Genomic DNA, 20,961 nt, shown 5'->3' on the forward strand with positions numbered 1-20,961 from the left:
ATTAAATTTTGGCTGCGTTGGGTCTTTGTTGCTGCGCACAGGCTTTCTCTAGTTGCGGCGAGCCAGGGCTACTCTTCGTTGCGGCGCGCGGGCTTCTCGTTGCAGTGCCTTCTCTTGTTGTGGAGCACGGGCTCTAGGCACACAGGCTTCAGTAGTTCTGGCACGTGGGCTCAGTAGTTGTGGCTTGTGGGCTCTAGAGCATGGGCTCAGTAGTTGTGGTGCACGGGCTTAGTTGCTCCACAGCATGTGGGATCTTCCCAGACCAGGGACCGAACCTGTGTCCCCTGTATTGGCAGACAGATTCTTAACCACTGCCCCACCAGGGAAGTCCTAATTTGAGACGTTTATCTTCATCATAAGGTCTGACAAACTTATCTTGGGTCACCATGAGCAAGGACTTTCCTTTCTGAGGTGTGGCATTGCTGTTTCAGCTTCTGTCAGTGTGTTCATCCTCTCTCATGGCACCAATGGTTGACACAACCATTGTGTGTTGGAGGTAACTCCTGATGAGGTTTTCCCTTTCCCCTTCCCTCCTGAGTAATGTGCCCTGCAACACCTATTCTCTGTCCTCATTGTTGATGGGAAACCTCACTAACCTGGCTTAGTTGTCTAGCGCGGATAAGGAAGGGAACTGAAGTGAAGGTTCTGTCGCGTGAACTTGGATGGTTGGGCAGAGGCAGTATTTGACATGGTATTTCCTGGTCACCTTCACCGGATGCTGAGTGACGGGTTGGGTTCAAATAGGAAGAGACTGAGTCTCCTACTGGTTTCCTTGTGTTTATCAAAGCTGGCTCACGACCTGAGTGAAAGGTATCAGTGACTTCAATGGGAGACGGTTTGGAGAGAATGGAACCCAACACGTCTCCACAGTTGAATGAGCGTTTTGATGTTTGTTCATCCTTCATACTTGGAATGCTTCCTGGTAAGGGTGGCACTACTGAAGTAGATATAGCCCACTCCACTGAAGCAGTGCTTATTATTAAATGAACATTTTTAACTCATGCAGCTACTTCTGACTGGCATGCTAAATCCCTCTCTAGTATACATGTTTTAAAATATCTGTGTTGAATATTACATGTCCCCTTGTAAATGGGGGCATGTGATACTAATCCTTGCACATGTAAATATCTAGTGGTAGTAGTTTAGCTCAGACACTATGAGGCAGTTGAAGGGGGTAGGATATAGGAGGACTTCTTCCATATTGGAGAAAAGTATTTATAACTGTTATTGATTTCCACAAAGGCTTTTTAAAACTGAAACTTTTATGAACGTCTATCCATATACTCCTGCCAAAAGAAAAAATTTGAATCCAGAACTTAGTTTATAGTGACATGTTTATTTTTTCCAAAACAAAACTTCCATGGAGGGGACAAAAAGTAAAAACTGCATTTGCACATTGGAATTTGGATTCAATCTGAGAGTGGGAAGGAGGCATTGGGAAAAAAATTCAGACCATTTGGAAGCCAAGCTGTCGTCCTTGCCCTTTGGCACCCCGAGCTTTATCCACTTCAGATCCAGAGCCTCATGGAGCTGTTACTGTAATCAAGCAGGACTCAGTACACAGGAGGTTCTTCCCGATAATAATAGTGGTGAGCATTGCACCTAAGGGGACAGAGCTGCCATTGCGTACACGGTGTCTCTGTTCCATCAGCCTTTAGTTGAGCTTGGCATTGTCTCTTCTCTTGTGGGCTCTTCAGAAGGCTTTCCTCAATCTTCCCCTTCCTGTATGTGATGAGAGGCCAAGAGACACACATTGTCCCCTCCTGAAGCTGCTGGATACCACTGCTGGAGGAAATGGAGAAGTGCCTTGCCATGGAGAAAAGCTTTGCCATGGTTTCTAAATTCTCTGACAAACACGTCATTTCCCAAAAGGGAGGAGAGGGCAAGTGGAATTGCCAAGGAATATATACACTGCTGGTCAGTGTTCCTCCCACCAAAACTAAAGGAAACCAAGCTGGAGACTAAAACACAAACATTAGGTTGAGACTAGACTTTCCTGCCAGTCCGCCCCCCTCAGCTTTGATCTCATCTCTTGATATTTCTGTCTGTCACACCTCATTCCGACTCCACCATCCTGTACCCTGTGCTGTTCCTCCTGCTGAGGCTGGTACCCCTAATTTATTCATGGCACATGGAACACATATGCTGGTTTCGTCTCCTTACTGACATGCTGCCTTTCCTCTTTCCTGAGCTCTGCTTTTTTTCCCAATACGTAAGCTCTTCGGAATAACAACTTCAGTTTCTCACAGTAGATCCCATTGAAAGCTAGCAAATTAGGGTCCCATTCCTTACCACAGAGCGTTTTGTATTGCCTGTGCTACTCATTAAGCTAGAGTTTCATTTATGACCGTATTTTTTTTTAGGGCCGTATAAAGAGTCATTGTTTCCGCTATCTCCGTCTATAAACAGTGGGTATTGTTTGCTGCTCCTCCGCACAGCTTGTTTTTTCCAGGTGCAAGTGTTCCACATTTCTACCTTTTGGCACCTTTGTTATTCTACATGCCGACCGTGCCAGGCAGGGAGGCAAAACTTGGCTCAATCAAGACCCAAGTCAACCAGCCTGTGAGTGATGCATTTTCCCAGCAGGCAGTTGTACAAGCCAGCTGCCCAGCGTTTTGACTCTGATTCTTTGGCCGCCCCTTCTTCCTTATTTTAAAGAACACAAGCTTCACAGCACTGATTTTTGCCAGGCTCTTGGTGACATTTTTCCTATGTACCAGAAACAACTGATGCTTGCAGAATAGAGGCGTCCAGGGTACCTCAGCATTACTCTTGGTTGGGGCCATAGCAGGCAAGATCATAAAAACAACAATTATGTGGATTTCAAATTATTGGGTTATTCATTTGAAAGAAATTCTTGTATTTTGATGAATTGAACTCGTTTAATGAAAGATCTAGAGTAAGAATCAGTTACTGTCCAGGGACCTGACTTTACTTGTTTGGTCCGGTTACTCTACAGTATCTTTCAAATTGGGGTCAGAGACATCCTGCTTCAGAATCACCTGGGAGATTCTTTTCAAGTACCACCTGGAGAAGGGTGCCAGGAATCTGAAATGTTAGCAGCCTTGCCCGGGAGATGCTTGGGCCAACTGCATTCACACTTCCAAAACAAGCTTATTTGTGTTACCTCTTGTGAGAAATCTCTGAGCATCATCAAAAGGATAGTTGATGTTGCAAGTGTGGCTCTTACTTGAATTCATAAACATTCTCCCTATGAGAGGCTAGACTGTAATGGATCCGTGGATCAGTGTGAATTAAACAGCCAATATCTGGGCATTTGAGGGATGAGGCAAAGAAACAGTGATTGTGGGTGTTTTTAGTTCTTTATCACTTTGGGCTGGTATTTCTTGGCAGGACTTTTGTCAAAGGATATTGGTCCTGCAATTTGGATTTCCTGCTTCTAGGCGGCAGTGGCTCCTCGCTCACGTAGGAAGTGTTTCAGCAAGTGTTCTGCTCAAGTAAATATTTAACTCCCTAGTAGAAGCTTATTATTTTATTTTTTTAAAATATCAACAGCTTTCTGTAACTTGGTAATCTTCCTCTCCCTTATGCATAATCAACTTATTCCATCCCTTTCCTTCTGAATACTCCCTCTTTCTTGAAGTAAAACCTCAGGCCAGCATGGCGTCAGATGCTGCAGTTGTTCTGCTCACGACCGTGAGTGATTTTGCTTCGTAAGTCTCCTTGTGCTGTGGTAGTGATTTTCCACAGCTGTCAGTCCTCCCAGGGATGCTCACTGTTCCCTAGAATGAAGAACCGCCAAGAGACTGGAGGATACTGAGAGCATTGCCTTCCTGTGGTTGATTCCTCGGGCATCAGGAGGCACCTTCTTCACTTCATTCCTTTAAAAGATAGTAGAATCTTTCTCCTCTCTGCCCAGAAGGGATGTTTTCCAGCTATAAGTTTAAATTCTGTGTGCCTTACTGTTTACGGATAATGGGTTTTGTTAGCAAAGTTCAGGCAAAAATTGGAACTCAAATGTTTCGAATAGTTTCTGTATATATTTTCAGAAAGACCTTTCTGAAAGATCCTTTTCCATAGCAAAATATATTTTTATTAAACGAAGTTTTATACATTTTAAACTCGTTTCATGATAGCTTTTAACAAAGATAGGCAAAGTCTCTTCCCTCGACATGTTTAAAATCTGGACGTACACACGTTTAAAATCTCCACATGTATGTCCTTGGTGGAAACTTGTCCCATCATGCCCAGAGTTGAATTGCTTTTTGGAAGAGAGAGCTTACGTGGTAAGTTGGTTTCAGATTTCAGAACTGCATGAAGAGGGAAATGAGCGTGCTTGCCAGGAATCTCAATTTTAGAAAGCTCTTAAGTCCCGATAGTCCCACAAACTGCAGCCCGTAATCTTTGCAGTAGCCATTCCAGAGTAGAGAACTCTTCCTGAGATAGTCAAGAACCTAATATGAAGTCCTTAAATTATTAAAGTATGAGAATTGGGAGGAGACTTCCCTTGCGGTCCAGTGGTTAAGACTCCGTGCTTCCACTGCAGGGGGCAGGGGTTCGATTCCTGGTTGGGAAACTAAGATCCCCACATGCCGCTCGGTGTGGCAAAAAAAAAAAAAAAAAAAAAAGAATTGGGAGGAGGTAGCCTAGTAGAATTAGAGTTCCACAACACAATGTTCGTATAAGGATGAGAACCTTCTCTTCAGGAATATTGACACAGTATCAGAAAGTGTTGAGCTTGGAATTCCCGATTTAAATGCTATTCTCAGCATGTGGTTGTGGGGAAGTGTTTCAACCTTTCTGAGTCTCAGTCTTCTCATTTATAAACTGTCTATCTATAATCTTTTTGCTAAAAGAGTTGATGTAAGAGTTAAATGAGGTAATATTTATAGAGGATTTAGTACAGTACCTGCTACAATTATATAGATAGGTAAATAGATACATTTTAAATGTATATATGAATTCTATTCTTATTTCTCCACTTGCCCATATAAGTTTTACCTAATTCCTTTGTATCTCAGTTGACCCACCTCTAAAATAGTTGTAAAGCCACCAACTATTTTTGTAGAAATACAGAGACTGGGCAACAGCTTCAGGTTTAAATATTCACTATATAACTTTCTTCATTATAATCTATCAAAAACTCAGCAGAGGTGACAAAGGTAGATTTAAAAGGCGCTTAACTGCATAAATACTTAAAACCTGCTTGGGATGAGATGTAGGTGTTAGTTTGGTTAACGATCGGCTCTGCCTTTGAAGTATAAACACAATACAAATAATTATGTATTATCAATAACAGAGAGGCAGTCCACAAATGAGCTCACGTCTGCTGTAGGTGGATGAGATCATGTCTGTGAAGTGCTTAAAGCTCCTGAAATACAAGCTACATGTCCCATCTCTAGCCATCGTGGTGCTCACCCATAGAAAGTTGGTCTTATCCAATGCCACACTGTACCTAGTGGGGCCAGATTGACCTGGAACATTTTCTGGAGGAGAGGATAATTTTCTGCCCCCGAGGGCTTGGGAAGTCTTCTCATCCATAGTCTTTGAGTAGGACTGCATTGAGCCATCATAGGGAGATGGTTTTCAGTCCTGTGGGAGGCACTGTGGTGAAATGGAACAGACAAGGCGTGTAGAAGCCAGACCACTGGGGACAGCGTCCAGCTCTGCCTCTTGCCAGCAGACATGGTGCCCATGGAGGTGAGTTGGGAGGATGGTGAATTAGGTGAAAAAGCAAAGGGAAGTAAGGACAGAGGTTCTGGAAAGCCTATAACTTAAAAATGCTGCTTCAATGAATGGAATTTTAAACAGAAGGGAAGAATCCACACAAGGAAATGGAAGGATAACTCTCCCATCTTGTTCATTCATTAAACAAAAATTTGAGTTCTGGCTCTGTGCCAGGAGCCACTTGCCCACGTAAACCCTCTTTAGGCCACGCTCCAGCCTGGGCTGGCCTTTCCCCATCCCCAACATGGCTGAGAGGCCTCTTGGTCCTGTAAGACATATACTCTCCAATTTAGCACTGAATGTAAACTTTTTTATTGTTTCATAAAGTCTCATCTATGGTAGATCTGTCTCTTCAAATAGCTTAAGAATTCCTTAAAGGATAGAAACCATGTCTTTTCTCTTTTGTTCCCCACAGCAGCTAGTACAATACTGCATGCATACTGTTAGTTTCTCTAAATACTGGCTGACTGCCTAATGGACATGGGAAAGGGAAGTAAGTTTACTTGGGCTGACTTTGGTTGCTGGGTCTCCAGGAATTCTCCTTTTGTGGAAAACATGTGTCATTCTCTCAGGTTCCTCCTCTTCTCCCAGGTGAGCCTTCCTCTGCTGACACCTGCAGGGATACCACTACATCATCACAGAGACTTTGCTCTCCCATCATCATTCTGTTGCCCAAATGGAGATCCAGGGACAATTTGCCAAGTGCAGTTACTGTCTTCATGGTACTTTTGACCCTTGGTGTGGCTTGTTCTACCTGAATTCTTTTTTGCACTCTTTTTCCATCCGATAGAAACACCGGTTATCTTCCACTCCTCTCCTATGTCCAAGTAGTCACCAGATCTTCTCTCTCTGAACTTCTGAAGATTTTTCAAATTCACTGCTTTATCTCCATTTCAACTACCATTATTTTAATTCATGCCATTGTCCCCTTGTAACCAGTTTATTGCAACAACTTCCTAACTAGTTTCTCTGCCTTGGTCTAGCCCACTTCACACTGGACCTGCAGTGATCTTTCAAAGGTGCACATTTGATTTGGTCACTTCCTTGAATGTAGGCTATTGCACTGAAGACAGAGTCCAAAATCCTTGGCAGGATGACTCAAGACCCTCAGTCTAGCACCTACGTCTTTCTCAGCCTCACCTCTCCCCTCCCTTTGCTTGTTCCCCTCCCCCTCCCCCCTCTCCACTCCAGCCCTGTTCAACTCTGGGTGCTTCCTCATGCTTCCTTACCCACCTATGGGCCTTTTGAATCATACTTTGGAAATTTTCCGTTTGCTCCCTCAATTCTCCACGAGACCGCACAACCTTGAAGAGCAGGGATTTTGCCTTATCCTTACACAAAATAAGAACTTCAGAAATAGTAGATATATACATAAACATTTAAGTGAGTTATTGATATGTGGATTTCACTGCCCTGTGTGGACAACATTTGACATTTATTGAGTACTTACTATGTGCCAGACCATATCGTAAGTTCTTTAAATATAAAAAATTAGTTTATTCTGAGAAGTGGGTACTATCAGATCTCTACTTTACAGGTAAGGAAACTGAGGCAAAGAGACTAAGTTATCTGCCTAACGTCATTCAGCTAATAAGCGGTTGAACAGAGATAGGACCTCAGGCAATCCTGTGCTAGAGGGTTCGCTCTTAGCCAATATAACCTGTACTGCTTTTCATTCAAAGCCATTGCCGCACTTACAGGGTATATTATTGAGGCGCGGCCATAGGAGAGCCAGATGGGCTAACAGGGAAGTGGGAGGAGACCCATGACGATGAGAGAAGAAGGGTCCCTTGAATCTTAAGCAGGAGGCTTGGGGAAGAGGCTCAATAGGCAAGTGCATGCTTAGCGCTGCAACCACCGCTACCATCGGTCACATACTCTCGGATAGTCTAGGACACACAGAGTCAGCTCAAGAAGGCTTGAGTTGCGCACTTGCTGTTCTGTCTACTAAGGATAGCAAAAGTAGAGTCAGACACAGATTTTGCAAGATACCCACAATCTAGGGAAACAGACTGCGTTGCGTGAAGAACTATGTAAGCCACAGCGACTGTGGTTAACAGCGTAATAGAGGGAGAACATCCCTGTTTCTGTTAACTATTTCTTCTCTTCGTTCCCCTGAAGGATTGCCTTGTACAAACTAGTACCCTGGTGAGTGTACATTGTGGGGTACTAGGTAGAAAAATGCTAAATGAATCCAATAACAGGAGTGTTAAATTCCCACCTTCTTGGACTTAGTAAGCCCCAGAAAAATACATTGAGTGCAGCGAGGTATATGTTACATAGACTTACGGAACTTGGAGGGTCCATAGGCCTTCCCTTTCACTGCTTTCTACACGGTGGGGTTAAATGAATACCTAGCTCCTGGCTCACGCAGAGCCCTGGCATCTCAAGGTTTTCTGTAGGACATTTGGAAACATGGTGCTTCTCTAGGCTGAGGACAGGGCTGGGGAGAGTGATGAGGAGCTATTTCAGAACAGATGTCAACAGAGCCCTTCTCTCCGTGCTGAGAATCATCAAACACATGCCCCACGCCTGGCAGGCAGTGACCGACGCACAGGCTCCAGAGCCCAGACACAATGAGCCGGCCTCCTGGGGGAATTCTCATGCTGCAAACAAATTAGCTTTGATGGACCAGTGGCCTTGGCTTATTCTTGGCAAATGTGGAGGTGGGAGCTCAGGCCAGTGTGGAGTGTAATTAAGGATGGCAGCTGGTGGAGCAGGTCAGATGGCTCTGTGCTCTGCACTCCATGTCACAAGTTGCTAGCTATATTTTGTTTTCCTCCAGATATTTCTGTTGCCCTGTTCCCTCCCCTGCCGCTGCCCACATGTTGTTCTGCCTGCTCTTGGAGTGGTGTGACCTTATCCCCAAGCATGGAGAGTCCAGGCAGGACCACACGCTAGAGGAAGAAAAACTAAACTGTAAGGAAACTATGTAAACCAGTGGCAGATACAGTGTTCCCCTGTGAGATGCTTCCCCCCACTCCCCGTGCTCACTCTCCCTCTGTCAATGTACCCATCTGTACCAGGAATTAAATCACGACCACCTTGGGACTTTTAACTTCTGGAGGGAAAAGAAAAATGTAATTGGAGCACGCCTCATGTCTGGTATCCATGGTCCTCTATCAGGATGGGGGATGGCATTGCCGGGGGAGAACGCCTATCCCTGTCCAAGCAAACCAGAACAGGAGGAAAGAGAGCTGACAGAATCACACAATCTCATATAAGGACAGGATCTCTAGCACTTGGAGCTGTGAACGTTTCTGTCTTAAAGAGACTGGACTAAATAGGGTTCTTGTAAAAGTGAGCGTGAATGTTGGGGTCGTTCAGCGGATTAGCCAAAACGCACCCTTTAAAGTACCAGCCATACCCGTAGACATTCCTGAATAGAGAAATCTCCAAATCGCATGCTCTAGTGAAGTGAAGGAGGAAGTGGACACACTCAAACCCTAGCTCTTTTTGCTTCCTATTCTGGTGACATGAGATCAAGAAAGACCAAGATGTGGTAGGAAAAAAACCTCTGTAAAATCTTCTGAGTGGCATCGTCTTTTGGGAGACTGAGTCGGACTATATATATTTGTGGCATATGGTCTTTAGGGAAATACTTTATCATATTATTGCCTGGTACTTGTAATGATGCGATATGTACTCTAAAAACACTTCCTGATGTGAAGCCTTGCCCTGCATCACCAGCCGTCTGCTTGTTCAAGTCTCATACAAATGAGTTAATTACCTGCAGCAGGAACAAACGTTGACAACGAAGCAAGAAACGTAAAATAAAGGCTGTTGTCTCCTCGTGTTACATACAGTTTCTCCTTGGTTACATCATGTTCATAAAGAGAACTGGGCAATTTCCTGTAACACCAGAATTCTAGGGAGTCTGGGTTTTTAGGATTTCTGACTGTAGAGATCCTAAGTAGAAAAGTATTTAAGTGGCAAAATGTAAGTCACCCATGGGCCAGTAGCCTTCAGGATAGGATGAGCCACTATTGGCTTACGGGGGTCTCAGAACTTTACTAAAGGGAAAGAGTGGGCAGGTCCGACAAGTGGGACGTCAGTTTATTTTTGAGGGCATTGAGGTTGGGGAAGAGGAGGAAGAAGGTACAAATACAAACACTTGGAAATTAAAGGGAAATCAAAGATCACCAATTCCATAATCTTTATTTAAAAAATGAAAATGTTGAAAATCAGAGGGGTTGTATGTGCTTTAATAGCAGGCTTGCTTTTAGCTTTTAAGTTGGAGCTCCATAGAAACAGTGTTACCTGTCTCGGAGTGTTAGACATAGCTGTGGGTGACTTCCGGTCCTCATTCCTTATTCCTGTTACTCTGATGGTGTCAATGTTCAGCCAATATCACAGAGGAAACAAAGGCTTGGTGTGCAAGGTGACTATAAGCTGTGTTCCCAAAGAAAATGATGTATCGTGGAACCGGATTGTAAACTCCTGAAGAGCATTGATTTTGTTTTGCATGTTTTTATATCTTTCTCAATACCAAGCACTGTGTTTTGCAGAAATATAAAACTTAAATCTTTGCTGATTGAAAATAGTCTAGGGCTTCCCTGGTGGCACAGTGGTTGAGAATCCGCCTGCCAATGCAGGGGACATGGGTTCGAGCCCTGGTCCGGGAAGATCCCACATGCCGTGGAGCAACTAAGCCCGTGCGCCACAGCTACTGAGCCCACGTGCCACAACTACTGAAGCCCGTGCACCTAGAGCCCATGCTCCGCAACAAGAGAAGCCACCGCAATGAGAAGCCCACGCACAGCAACAAAGAGTAGCCCCCACTCGCCGCAACTAGAGAAAACCTGCACAGAGTAACAAAGACCCAATGCAGCCAAAAATGAATGAATGAATGAATAAATAAATAAATTTATTAAAGAAAATGGTCTAGTTGTGAAAAAAATCTGTAATGTTTTCATCAGCAGCAGGAACAGAGTTAAGTGTATGGATTTGGAGACAGAGTGTCTAGATTTGAATCCAACTCACCCAAGTGTAAGCCATGACCTTGGGCAGGTGACCTAACTCCTCTGTGCCTTAGTTTCCTCGGCTGTAAACTGAGAGATAAACAGTATGTATACATGGAGTGATTGTGAAGATTAAATGAGCCAATATAAGCAAAGCACTTAAAACAATACCTGGCACAGAAAAGTACTCAATGAGCATTAGCTATTACTAGTCAATCTGCAGAGAAGGCTGTCTGTTATTGAGAAATGTTTGAAAATATCATGGTGTTACCTGAGCATATAATAAATTAGAATGATTGTTGTAGGGGTCATCAATTTCTTTGTTCAGAATTAAATTTATGTAGCTCTTAATCCTCTCTTTTTACACTGTGGCATCCAGATTTTCTTAACAAGGAATTGGGTTCCCTATTTTGGTCACTATTGCTGAGTGTTTGGTCACTATTCTGGTCTTGTCCTCCTACAAATTATTGTGGATGAGATCCCAGTGACTTTCTTCCTTTGGTCCCACCCAGACATCAGTGTCGATCAGCCTTCGCTCCTTCAGCAAGGCTGGATGTGTATTCTTCTCCCATGTGTGCCCCCAGCCATTACTCAAGCTGATCCTGACATTTTGGTCGCTGTTCCCTTGAGACTTAGGGCTTTTCTTCTCCTCATCCTTTAGAATCCAGCTTGAAACCCATTTTAACGTGAATTAAAAAAAAAAAAAGCTACCCTTTATACTCATTCATCCATCCATCGATCCAAGTGTTACTTTGATTCATAGGCTCTTTGCCCTTGAGATGTTATTGTGTGACTGATCCCCAACTGATATGAGTAGGTATCCTCATTCTGGTTTTATTTCCACAGTATGTTCCTCCAGATCTCTGCGTCTGCAATTTTGTACTGGAACAGTCCCTCTCTGTCAGAGCCCTACAGGAAATGCTTGCCAACACAGGTGAAAATGGCGGCGAAGGGGTGAGTACCTGAATTATGTCCTTGGTGGGGTTTGGGATACTCCATAGCCCAAAAGTACACAATTCAATTCATTCCTCCAGTTTTGAACTAGAAAACCTTAGTTTTCTAGTTTCCTTGAGTCAATCCTCTTATTCCTCTTACTTAGCAGCCCTAACTCTGCTTCCTTTGGGTTAACGAACTTCCACCAGAAAATAGACCATCATTAATGCTGCCTGAACAGGGCATAGGACATTGAGCCCATAATCCACTGGGAAATATGGAGAGGCTGAAAGGGCCTTGGGACGTGGGGTGTGGATACCTGTTAGGCTGGTTGTTTTTTCTTGGGAAAGTCTCATCAGAGATTTATGACTGTCTCAGTGCAGCACAACCAGGTTACAGCATTTTGAAGAGGATTTCCTGTAGAATGCAGAATCTTTGACATGTACCCAGATTTCCACAGTTTCACTCATGATGAGCAAGTACAAAGCTGTCTTGAGTTTCTGTTGTTGGTAAAATTGTCTCTAAGTCTTTAACTGAGGGATGATGGTCTCCCAAAGGTCTCCCAGGCAAGACTTTGGCTAGAGACTTCAGAGTAATGTTGACCCTTTCACTGATGACCCACATCTATTTATATGCATTTAGCATCAAGTATTTTAATTCTATGGCCTGTATATCTGAAGTCCAAACACCCCTCTCCACCCCCGTTAGATACTTTATTCGATGACTGTCCTTTATCTTCTGCGTTACTACCTCAGACTAACTGCTTTGATTCCTTCTGTGCCTACCTCCCCTATGATTTTTTTTTCACTCAACTGTCATAATGTTCTTTCCAAAATGCAAATCTAATCACTACACTTTACTATTTTAAAATTCTCTGTCTGCCCATTACCTTAAGAGAAATCCCAAATTCCTTAACTAGGCATAAAGGCCTTCAGGATTTGGTGAGCCCTGCTTACCTTTCCTGCCCCATCTCTCACCCCCCCACCCCAAGCACTCAGTGATCCAACCACGTTGAATTCCCTTCACTTCCTCAAACACGACAACTCTCTTTACCCCCAATCATATGTGTCAGCTGTTTCCTCCATGTAAAACAGCTTTCTCCTCTTCTCTTCCTTTATGTAATCTTTACTTCTCCTTCAAGGAACGAGTCTAGATATTAGGTCGACTGAGAAGCCTTTGTTGACCCCGTAAGTCTAGGATGGGTGCCCTTGCCTGAGCAACAGTCAATAACTAGTTCTTACCATTGTGTACTATAATTACAAATCTAATTTTTTGCATCTTATACTGCACATAGGTAGGAGTATTTGCAGGACCTAGCACAGTTTATTACTTGAAAGAACTCATACATCATAAAGAAGTGTCTCATTGGTGGTAGAAGAGACAATGACCGTAGACCCAAGAGAACCAATGTTTACATTTGGGTCATCTTGCGGCTCTTAATGTGATCTTACATAAGTCTTCCAATCTCTTGGCGCCATAGCGTTCTCATCTATAAAATTAGGATGTTTAATTAGTTTTCTAGGGTCCTTAACACCAATACTTGCGATTCTTTACTCTTTCGGCTTAGAATAGTATGCTTTCATCAGCCACCTGAAAATAGCTTTTCCTTAGAGCATTAACGCAGGTGAGTTTTTGTTCTTTTGATGTTCACTGAAATCTGAAACCTGTGTTCACCTCCTCCTGACACAGACCTCAGTACCCCATGCTTTCCTCCTTAGGTACATACCCTCAAACGTTTCCAGTTCAGTGGAACAGATTACTTTTTTTTGTGGTACGCGGGCCTCTCACTGTTGTGACCTCTCCCGCTGCAGAGCAGAGGCTCCGGACGCACAGGCTCAGCGGCCATGGCTCACGGGCCCAGCCGCTCCGCGGCATGTGGGACCTTCCCAGACCGGGGCACGAACCCGTGTCCCTTGCATCGGCAGGCGGACTCTCAACCACTGCGCCACCAGGGAAGCCCCAGATTACTTTTTAATTGTTCCCTTTTCTTTCTAGTGTACTTAACTCATGATTTACAGACACCTTTGGTGAGAGAAACCTGCTTGATGTGGAATATCACCACTTTCAGTGTCAACCAAGATCAGCTAGACCCTGCCAATATATGACCCAGTATAGAAATTGGGAAGATAGAGAGAAGCTGTGTTAACTGGAGAATTATCTTGTGTGCATTCTCTTATCTTGTTTGTTCACAAAGTGCATTTCAAAGGACTTCTTTTTCTTTACCGTTTAGTTTGAGTAGTTCAGGGAATCCTATAGATGACAAAGTAAATTGAAAAGTTCTGTTTATAACCCTTGCTCTTCTTTGTTGCCAAGAACTTAAACAATAGTCTTAACTTGATTTGTCTTTTGAAAAAGAATAAATAACAATTCATTTTCCAAACAGAATACTAATGCCAACTTAATAAGATTGAATTCTTAGTTTTGGAACATATGAATAAGACATACCTGAATTACCAGCCGTGTTATAGCAGAAGTGTATTCCATACAGTTATATATTTCAGGGGCCATCTTTAATTTATAATATTTAAGAACCAATATGTTCAATCTTATTGGAGGAGCCATTCTCTTTGAAAAATCAAGTCCAAAATAAACTATCCATGACATTTTTAATATTAAAAAGTCATTGGATAACAATCAGCATGTTGGGTCAGACTCTGAAATTTCCCCATGTGTCATATGGCTGTTTTGTGCCATTTTACCAAAGAAAAGAGCGTTCCAACAGTTACTTCCCACCTTGATACATTATTGCTATTATTATTAATAACTAGAGGTCTTAGAGCTAGAGGAAGGGATTTGAAAAGAGAGCTGGAGTACAGATAGGAGAGGGCACTCTTTTTAAATGATTTAGATTTTATTAGTTATTGGTGGCTCCACTAGTTACCTGAACAGCAGCTTCAGTTGCTGTAACTGAAGTTATAACAACTGAAGCGTTGCTATAACTGAGAGTCCTTGGAACTCTCTCACAATTCCATCTGGGCTCTCAATCTTTATAGTGAGAAATAATATTTTTATATAACCTCTTGAGCCTGAATGTTTTGCTTTTCTGAAGTGACTGCTGTGCCCACTTACTATTAGTACTTAATTTGATTTGAGATGATAATATTCAGCAGGGAAGAAAAAGAAAAAGTGGAAAAATCAAGAAGGAAGTGAGTTAACACGACAGAGCATAATGATTCTCCGGGGAGCCTGGGGATGTTTGACTGGGTTTGCACCTCCTCCGCATGCCAGTCCATTCTGTTTGGAAACAGGCATTTACTGCTTTTTAACAGATATTACTTTCCCTAATGATCACGACTGCCATCAAACGGGTTGCTTTGAAGACGGTCATTTTTCCTTCTAGGCATAAACTGGTCCTTTTGTGTCTGTTCACTGCTGCACAGCAACTGAACTTTTTTAAAAAAATGACGTGGGTTATTTGTTTATTTGTTTGATGAGCGTATAGAAGCCTTTTTGCAAGGATAGACGGTTCTGCAGCAATTCCTTTGGCCGGCAAAGAAAACAGAGGTGTCCAGCTTGGTTTAACGACCGAGTTTATTATGGAAATGTCCTTAGCTACCGCCAGTGGCCTGTGGGACCCAGCTTTATGTTGAAAAGGAGAATGAATGATGAGGAGGCCCTGGGGGCAGAGAACGTCAGTGCCCCTCAGAGTCCGCGGTCGCTAAACTCATCCTTGGGTCACTTTACCGCTGATTAAATGCTATCTGATGTTATTCTGGGAATATTACCAAGAGATGGATGCTTGGCACTGTGGCCAATTAAATAGCTGGAGTTTGATGTAAAATCCCTGCATACGAATATTAAGGTATTTTCACATTTTGGATTGATAGAACCTACGGTTTGTGAGGTCCCCAACCACCTTCAGCAGGACCTGGGGCTAAAAAGGATGTCACCATCTCCCTGAGTCCTCAGTCGTCATCATCCTATGGCAATGACTTTGAATACAGACCTAGCAGCATTTGTGGTGAGAGAAGCTCCGTTTTTGGAGTTAGGCAGATGTGTTTTCAGTCCAGGCTAAACTGGAGTGAGTGACCTCTGGGACAAATTGTTTCCCCTTTCTGTACTTGACTTTCCACACCTTCAAAATGCAACCTCCCTCATAGGGTTGGGTGAGAATTAAATAAGTGTTGACAGGTGGCTGTGGGTGTGGAAATGAATATTGGTTCCTCTTTTCATCTCGGGTCTACTTCCTCCTGTCACAGATCCTCAGGCATATTCAAATGCCTCAAAGGAAAGAGAGACCCACACTGTATGACCAGGTGCATGTTAAATCGAGGGCCGAATAACTACAGATGGGTTTTGACGTGAATGAACGTAATGCTTTTAAAAATGAAAGGCCTTGGGCTTCCCTGGTGGCGCAGCGGTTGAGAGTCCGCCTGCCAATGCAGGGGACACGGGTTCGTGCCCCGGTCCGGGAAGATCCCACATGCCGCGGAGCGGCTGGGCCCGTGAGCCGTGGCCGCTGAGCCTGCGCGTCCGGAGCCTGTGCTCCACAACGGAAGAGGCCACAGCAGTGAGAGGCCCGCGTACCGCAAAAAAAAAAAAAAAAAAAAAACAAGAAAGAGATAAAATATACGTGTAAGAAGAATTAATGTTACGGTTGTATAAGATCACTCTTGACTTTAGATTCTAAAATATCTAGAATGCAAATACACACTCAGCCTTTTAAACTTGACTGGGAAATGTGACCTGGAAAGATACTGTTTATGCAAGAACCTGTCTCACGGATAAGCTCACTGAGAGGTGGTCCTTAATTCCCCTTATTACTTATGAGATGGTCCCATTAACACTAAGGGGAGCCTCAGGCTCCTTTCACTCGCCCCCGTCTTTAGAATAGGGAATACTACACGCAGCACGGTTGCTAAAGAGATGCGTACGTGTGGTGGCACATTTGTCAGGTTCAGGGATGACGTGCCCATGCTTTCTGAGAAGCTAGGGGTTGCCTCCTGGCGTTGTGTGACCTTGTAAATGGCCAAGGAGGCATAATCTTACATTTTGCTTACAAAGTGTCATCATGTAAATGTTATTTAAAGTACATGTCATGAGATACTTACCTTGTAGCCAAGATCAAGACATTCATCCATCTGATAAGGTCACGGAAAATTTAGTCACAGAAAGGTGACAGCATCATTAAAAAAGAACCTGCTCAAGATGCATCTCCCCTGACACGGTTAGGTAATGAACAAATCAAAACAGATGCTGATGAGGGGAATTAGAAGCCCATTGTCTAAAGTGTGAATCCTGGCTGTGCCCAGATTTAGAGATCTTGTGCAAACTCATCCAAAATGAAGAAGGCAAATAGGAGGCTTACCTTTTTATTCCTGGGACCCTGAGTTCCCACCATCATTTCTGTATTATAGAAGAGAAGGGACACCCCCCGTCATCCAGATGTAGTCTCTCAGTTTTCTGAGGTTTTTGTCTTCCCTTCATCATTGGCAGAAAAGAGCCAGAATGAGAATTTATTTTGGTATGTATGTGGGGAGGAAACAAGACTGATGGAGAAAGTTTGTACACAATTCTAAATAAACCTGGTCCCCACTGACGTTTTTTAAAGGAAAGAAATTATTTAATGAGTCAAATCTAACAGTGGGCATTAATTACACCTTTAAAATAGGACATAAGATTTCCTTTGGAGAGAAGGTACAAAGTCACTTCTGCATGTGTCGTATGTCAGTCCCAGGACCCACCCATATATGCCCTAAAGCTAGGGTAGACAGGATGCATCAAAAATCACTTTATTAGGTGTTCAAGTCTGAACTTCCTTTGCACTAGTTGGTAAAAAGCCACTGCGTCAAGCTCTCCAAGTACCTCCTCGTTGCTCCCACTCAGGACCTCCCCTCTCCAGTGCCACCGCCTGTCGGGTTGTTTATCCTGTGGATGTTACCTGTGCCTGCTGCCTAATGGACACGAGCCAGATACCACAGTATTAAATCTTAACTTGTTTGACTTGATCCTACTTTTTCTTTTGAAAGGGAGAAAAATAACATTCTGATTTGGGATGCTTCCATTTCTTTTTTTAACCTTTGGCTGGTCATCCACACCTGCTACAAAAAAATAGTATTTTTGTATTAACAAAATAACCAAACCTATTTGGTGAAATTGCTCTTACCTGCAAAAGCTTGAGGGGTTTATATACCAAAAACTACTCTTTAGAACCTGCCCCATGTTAGAGCTCATGGCAGCCTGTTTGGTGACAAAGCTGTCAGGTGGTTTAGTCCTAGTACTGCCACCTACTGGAAGTTTAACTGCGGGCAAATCTCTCACTGCCCTGGGCTTTGGTTTCACCATCTCTATAGCACAGACATCAAGATGAAAAAGAACTTCCTCCTGTCTGTGATGGTTGCAATGCACCAAGTTAAAAGGGAAAAGTGTCGCCATCTCACGTCCTCTGGTGTGTCCCATTGACAATAGCCCATCATCAGTTAGCTGTGGAAATTTTAGCCTGTTGGTATTAGCTGTTATTTTGGAGACCCCGGGTCCCATAATTTTAAGTATTTGGATAAATGCATTTAAGTAGATGGATAAATGCATTTATTCTCTTTCTGCCTTGGTGTGGACAAAGGGAATTTTTTTCAAACTCCATCCAAAACATCAACCCTAAACCACTAAGTGATGACAGTATAGTTTTAATTTTTTTTTTTGAGACATGAATCTCCTATAAATTGTCTTTTGGAAGAATATGGGATGTATTCTGCAGTTTTGACGGAACTTCTTTCTTCAAAGAGCCAGATATTATTTTCAGAACTTAAACAATAATGAAAGGCCTCCAAACTAAGGTTTTTAATGTATTTTTCTACAGACCAAATTGTCATTAAACTTATGTCTCTTCTCACTTCTTACTGTTCTCGCTCACGTTAGGCTATGATTTTAGAATTTTATGCTGATATAATGGATTGTAATGTTTCTCTGATAAGCTATTACTAATGAAAACATGTGCAAGTAACTCATATTTCACTGTTGAACCGGTCTTTCGATAACATGATATCTCATTAAAATTTGCTATCTGGAAGACCTTACTTCATGGTAAGAAAAGTCCTCTTTGGTAAAAGAAAAACTCTAATTGATTGTTTGCAGTATTTCTAAGAAAAAGAAATTCCAAATTTTCTGATGTGGGTACTGACCATTTTCCTTGGGTGGATTTTCTTGCATAAATGTAATTACAAAAAAAAAATGCTGCAGACAGATTTCGGCTACAGCATGTTGCTTGCTTGCTAGTTTCTTGATGACATCAGCACAGTACTGGAAAAGTAAAAACAAACGTTAACATCTAATGCCACTTCTTACTTCTAGCCAAAAATCACAAAATATTTACCAGGTAGGAACTTCATACCCTCTGTTCCCACTGGGGTCTTTCTCTATTGTAAATATCAGCAGATTCCTCAAATGACTTGAAAGCTTTCAGCGAGACTGGCACACACTAAAATATCCATTTACTGTTTTTGCTTTGGATTTTGCTAGCTCAGTGACCTCTCGGAATGGGTATGTTATTCACTCCTTTACTGTACATGTACTCTGCATGGACAACTGACTCCAGCTGTATTTGTAACGAACTGGGCTTTTCACTTGTGAGCGTTCAGAACAGTTTCCATCCTTTGTGCCTCTGCAATTCAAAAAAACACCACCGCACCACACACTTCAATTTAAAAAAACACCACCGCACCACACACTTCAATCTGGTGGAATTAAAGGTGGCTGCACTTAGGAATTTGTTGCCAAGAAGCTTGTTAAACTGCTGCTCTGAAATTACAAGGATGGCTTGCCTGTGGACTCATTTTTTTTCCTTCGAGATATTGAAAATTGTTTTTAAATTCTTTTTCCCTCTGACTATGGTCTAGATGGCCTGTGGCCATAGGGTTCAAGTTGGTGAGATGACAGAAGTGTGCAGCCTTGCCTTACTCCAAGCTTCTCAGTACTTCAGACTCGCCTAGTCTATTATGCAACTCCAGCTCTGCTCCTCCGGAAGGCTGGAATTCATAATAAAAATGGAAGAAGCTAGTTGGATATTTTCCCTTTCTCATGCAACATCCCCAAAGTCACCCAGCAGGAAAAATCAAATGTTAATTTCAACAGTTAAGAATAACCATTAAAGTTAACTGGCTTTTTACATTTATTCATATCCTGAGTAGAAGCATTTTCAAGTAAAGAACCCACAGAATTAATTTTTAAAGCTCCAGATTGTATCAAACCTCCCCCCCCTTTCTGAATATAGTGTTTCAGCTTGAGTGGAATGGCCTTTTCTTTGGTGGAATTTTTTTTCATTCTGAAGTCAGTACCTCCTGCTTAAAATCAGTAGGCCTGTGTGATCTTGGGGTTATTTAGCAAATGTGATAACTATAGCTTGGCTGCTGTGACACAAACCCTGGAATTCTTCTCATTGTTGCTATGGACATTCAAATGCTCTGTGAATATAGTCCTGTCACAGTGACCTCAGTTGTCTTAGAAAGCTTGAGTGTCTTCCCCAAGGCTGGACTAAATGTAGTTTTCAGTGGTTGTATATGTTTTTGTGTGTGTGTGTGTGTGTGTTTGTGTGTGCTCTTTACATTTTAATTGTAAAAAAATTTAAACATCTTCATTAAAGTTTCTTAGAGGAGTGAGGCGGGATTGGAGTACTTAAACTTTCTCCCGTGCGTACTAATTAGGTAAATAGTTGTATTCTTATGTGAGATGTTTGGAAGAGAAATTTTGCTGAATTTTTTTTTAATAACTAGTTTGTGGGGGGCGGGGGCAGAGATGAATTTCAGCTGCATTTTTAGAAATTTTTTAAATCCCTAACTGTGGGATATTTGAATTAGGGGAAATCTTTCATGTTAAGAGCCTTGCTTACCTTTTTAAAAATGAAGCACATTTGGAATTCAAGAAATCCTGGGAGAAGAGAAACCTTTCAAGTTATTTATTAGCCTTTTCCTTTGATCGTGTAATTTACTTTTAATAGCTACCAGAGTTTAAATTATATATTTGTAGGGAAAACTCAGTGAACTAGAAAAAAACTCCAGCTTATTTTCATTTCATGAAAGTTTAATGAAATTCTATTCTATTTGGAAATTCTGGTAAAGAAAAATTAACTTGGTTCCAGAGAAACCCTTATCTCAGCTGGCGCTTTAATCCTCGCTGGATTTAAAACCCTGTAGCCAGTGTCCCAATCCTATGATTACTAATATCTGGTTTTACGATGGAAGGATCTGGAATGACCAAATGGCATCGAATGGAAAGAAAATAAGAACAAGATGTAGGGAGTTCATGGGGTAAAAGGGCCTCCAGCTCTGTAGAGGAAGAGGAGGAAAGCTAAAGGCAGAACGCTTGTTTTTACCTGACGTCTCCTGACGTCTCCTGTAGCTGAGACTTAGGTTGGTACCGAGTGGGGAGGGGGGATCTGATGGGAGGG

General features: G+C 42.5%; 1 protein-coding gene across 1 annotated transcript in view; it reads left to right on the forward strand.

Annotated features, from left to right (window-relative positions):
- RYR3 (ryanodine receptor 3) overlaps positions 1-20,961 on the forward strand; it is a 364,723-nt gene that overhangs the window by 17,742 nt on the left and 326,020 nt on the right. The window contains exon 2 of the mRNA XM_060293473.1: positions 11,496-11,603. Within this exon, the coding sequence (XP_060149456.1) occupies positions 11,496-11,603 (108 nt within the window). The remainder of the gene's footprint in view (positions 1-11,495; positions 11,604-20,961) is intronic.

Source organism: Globicephala melas, chromosome 2, assembly GCF_963455315.2.
Source record: "Globicephala melas chromosome 2, mGloMel1.2, whole genome shotgun sequence".
NCBI lineage: Eukaryota > Metazoa > Chordata > Mammalia > Artiodactyla > Delphinidae > Globicephala > Globicephala melas.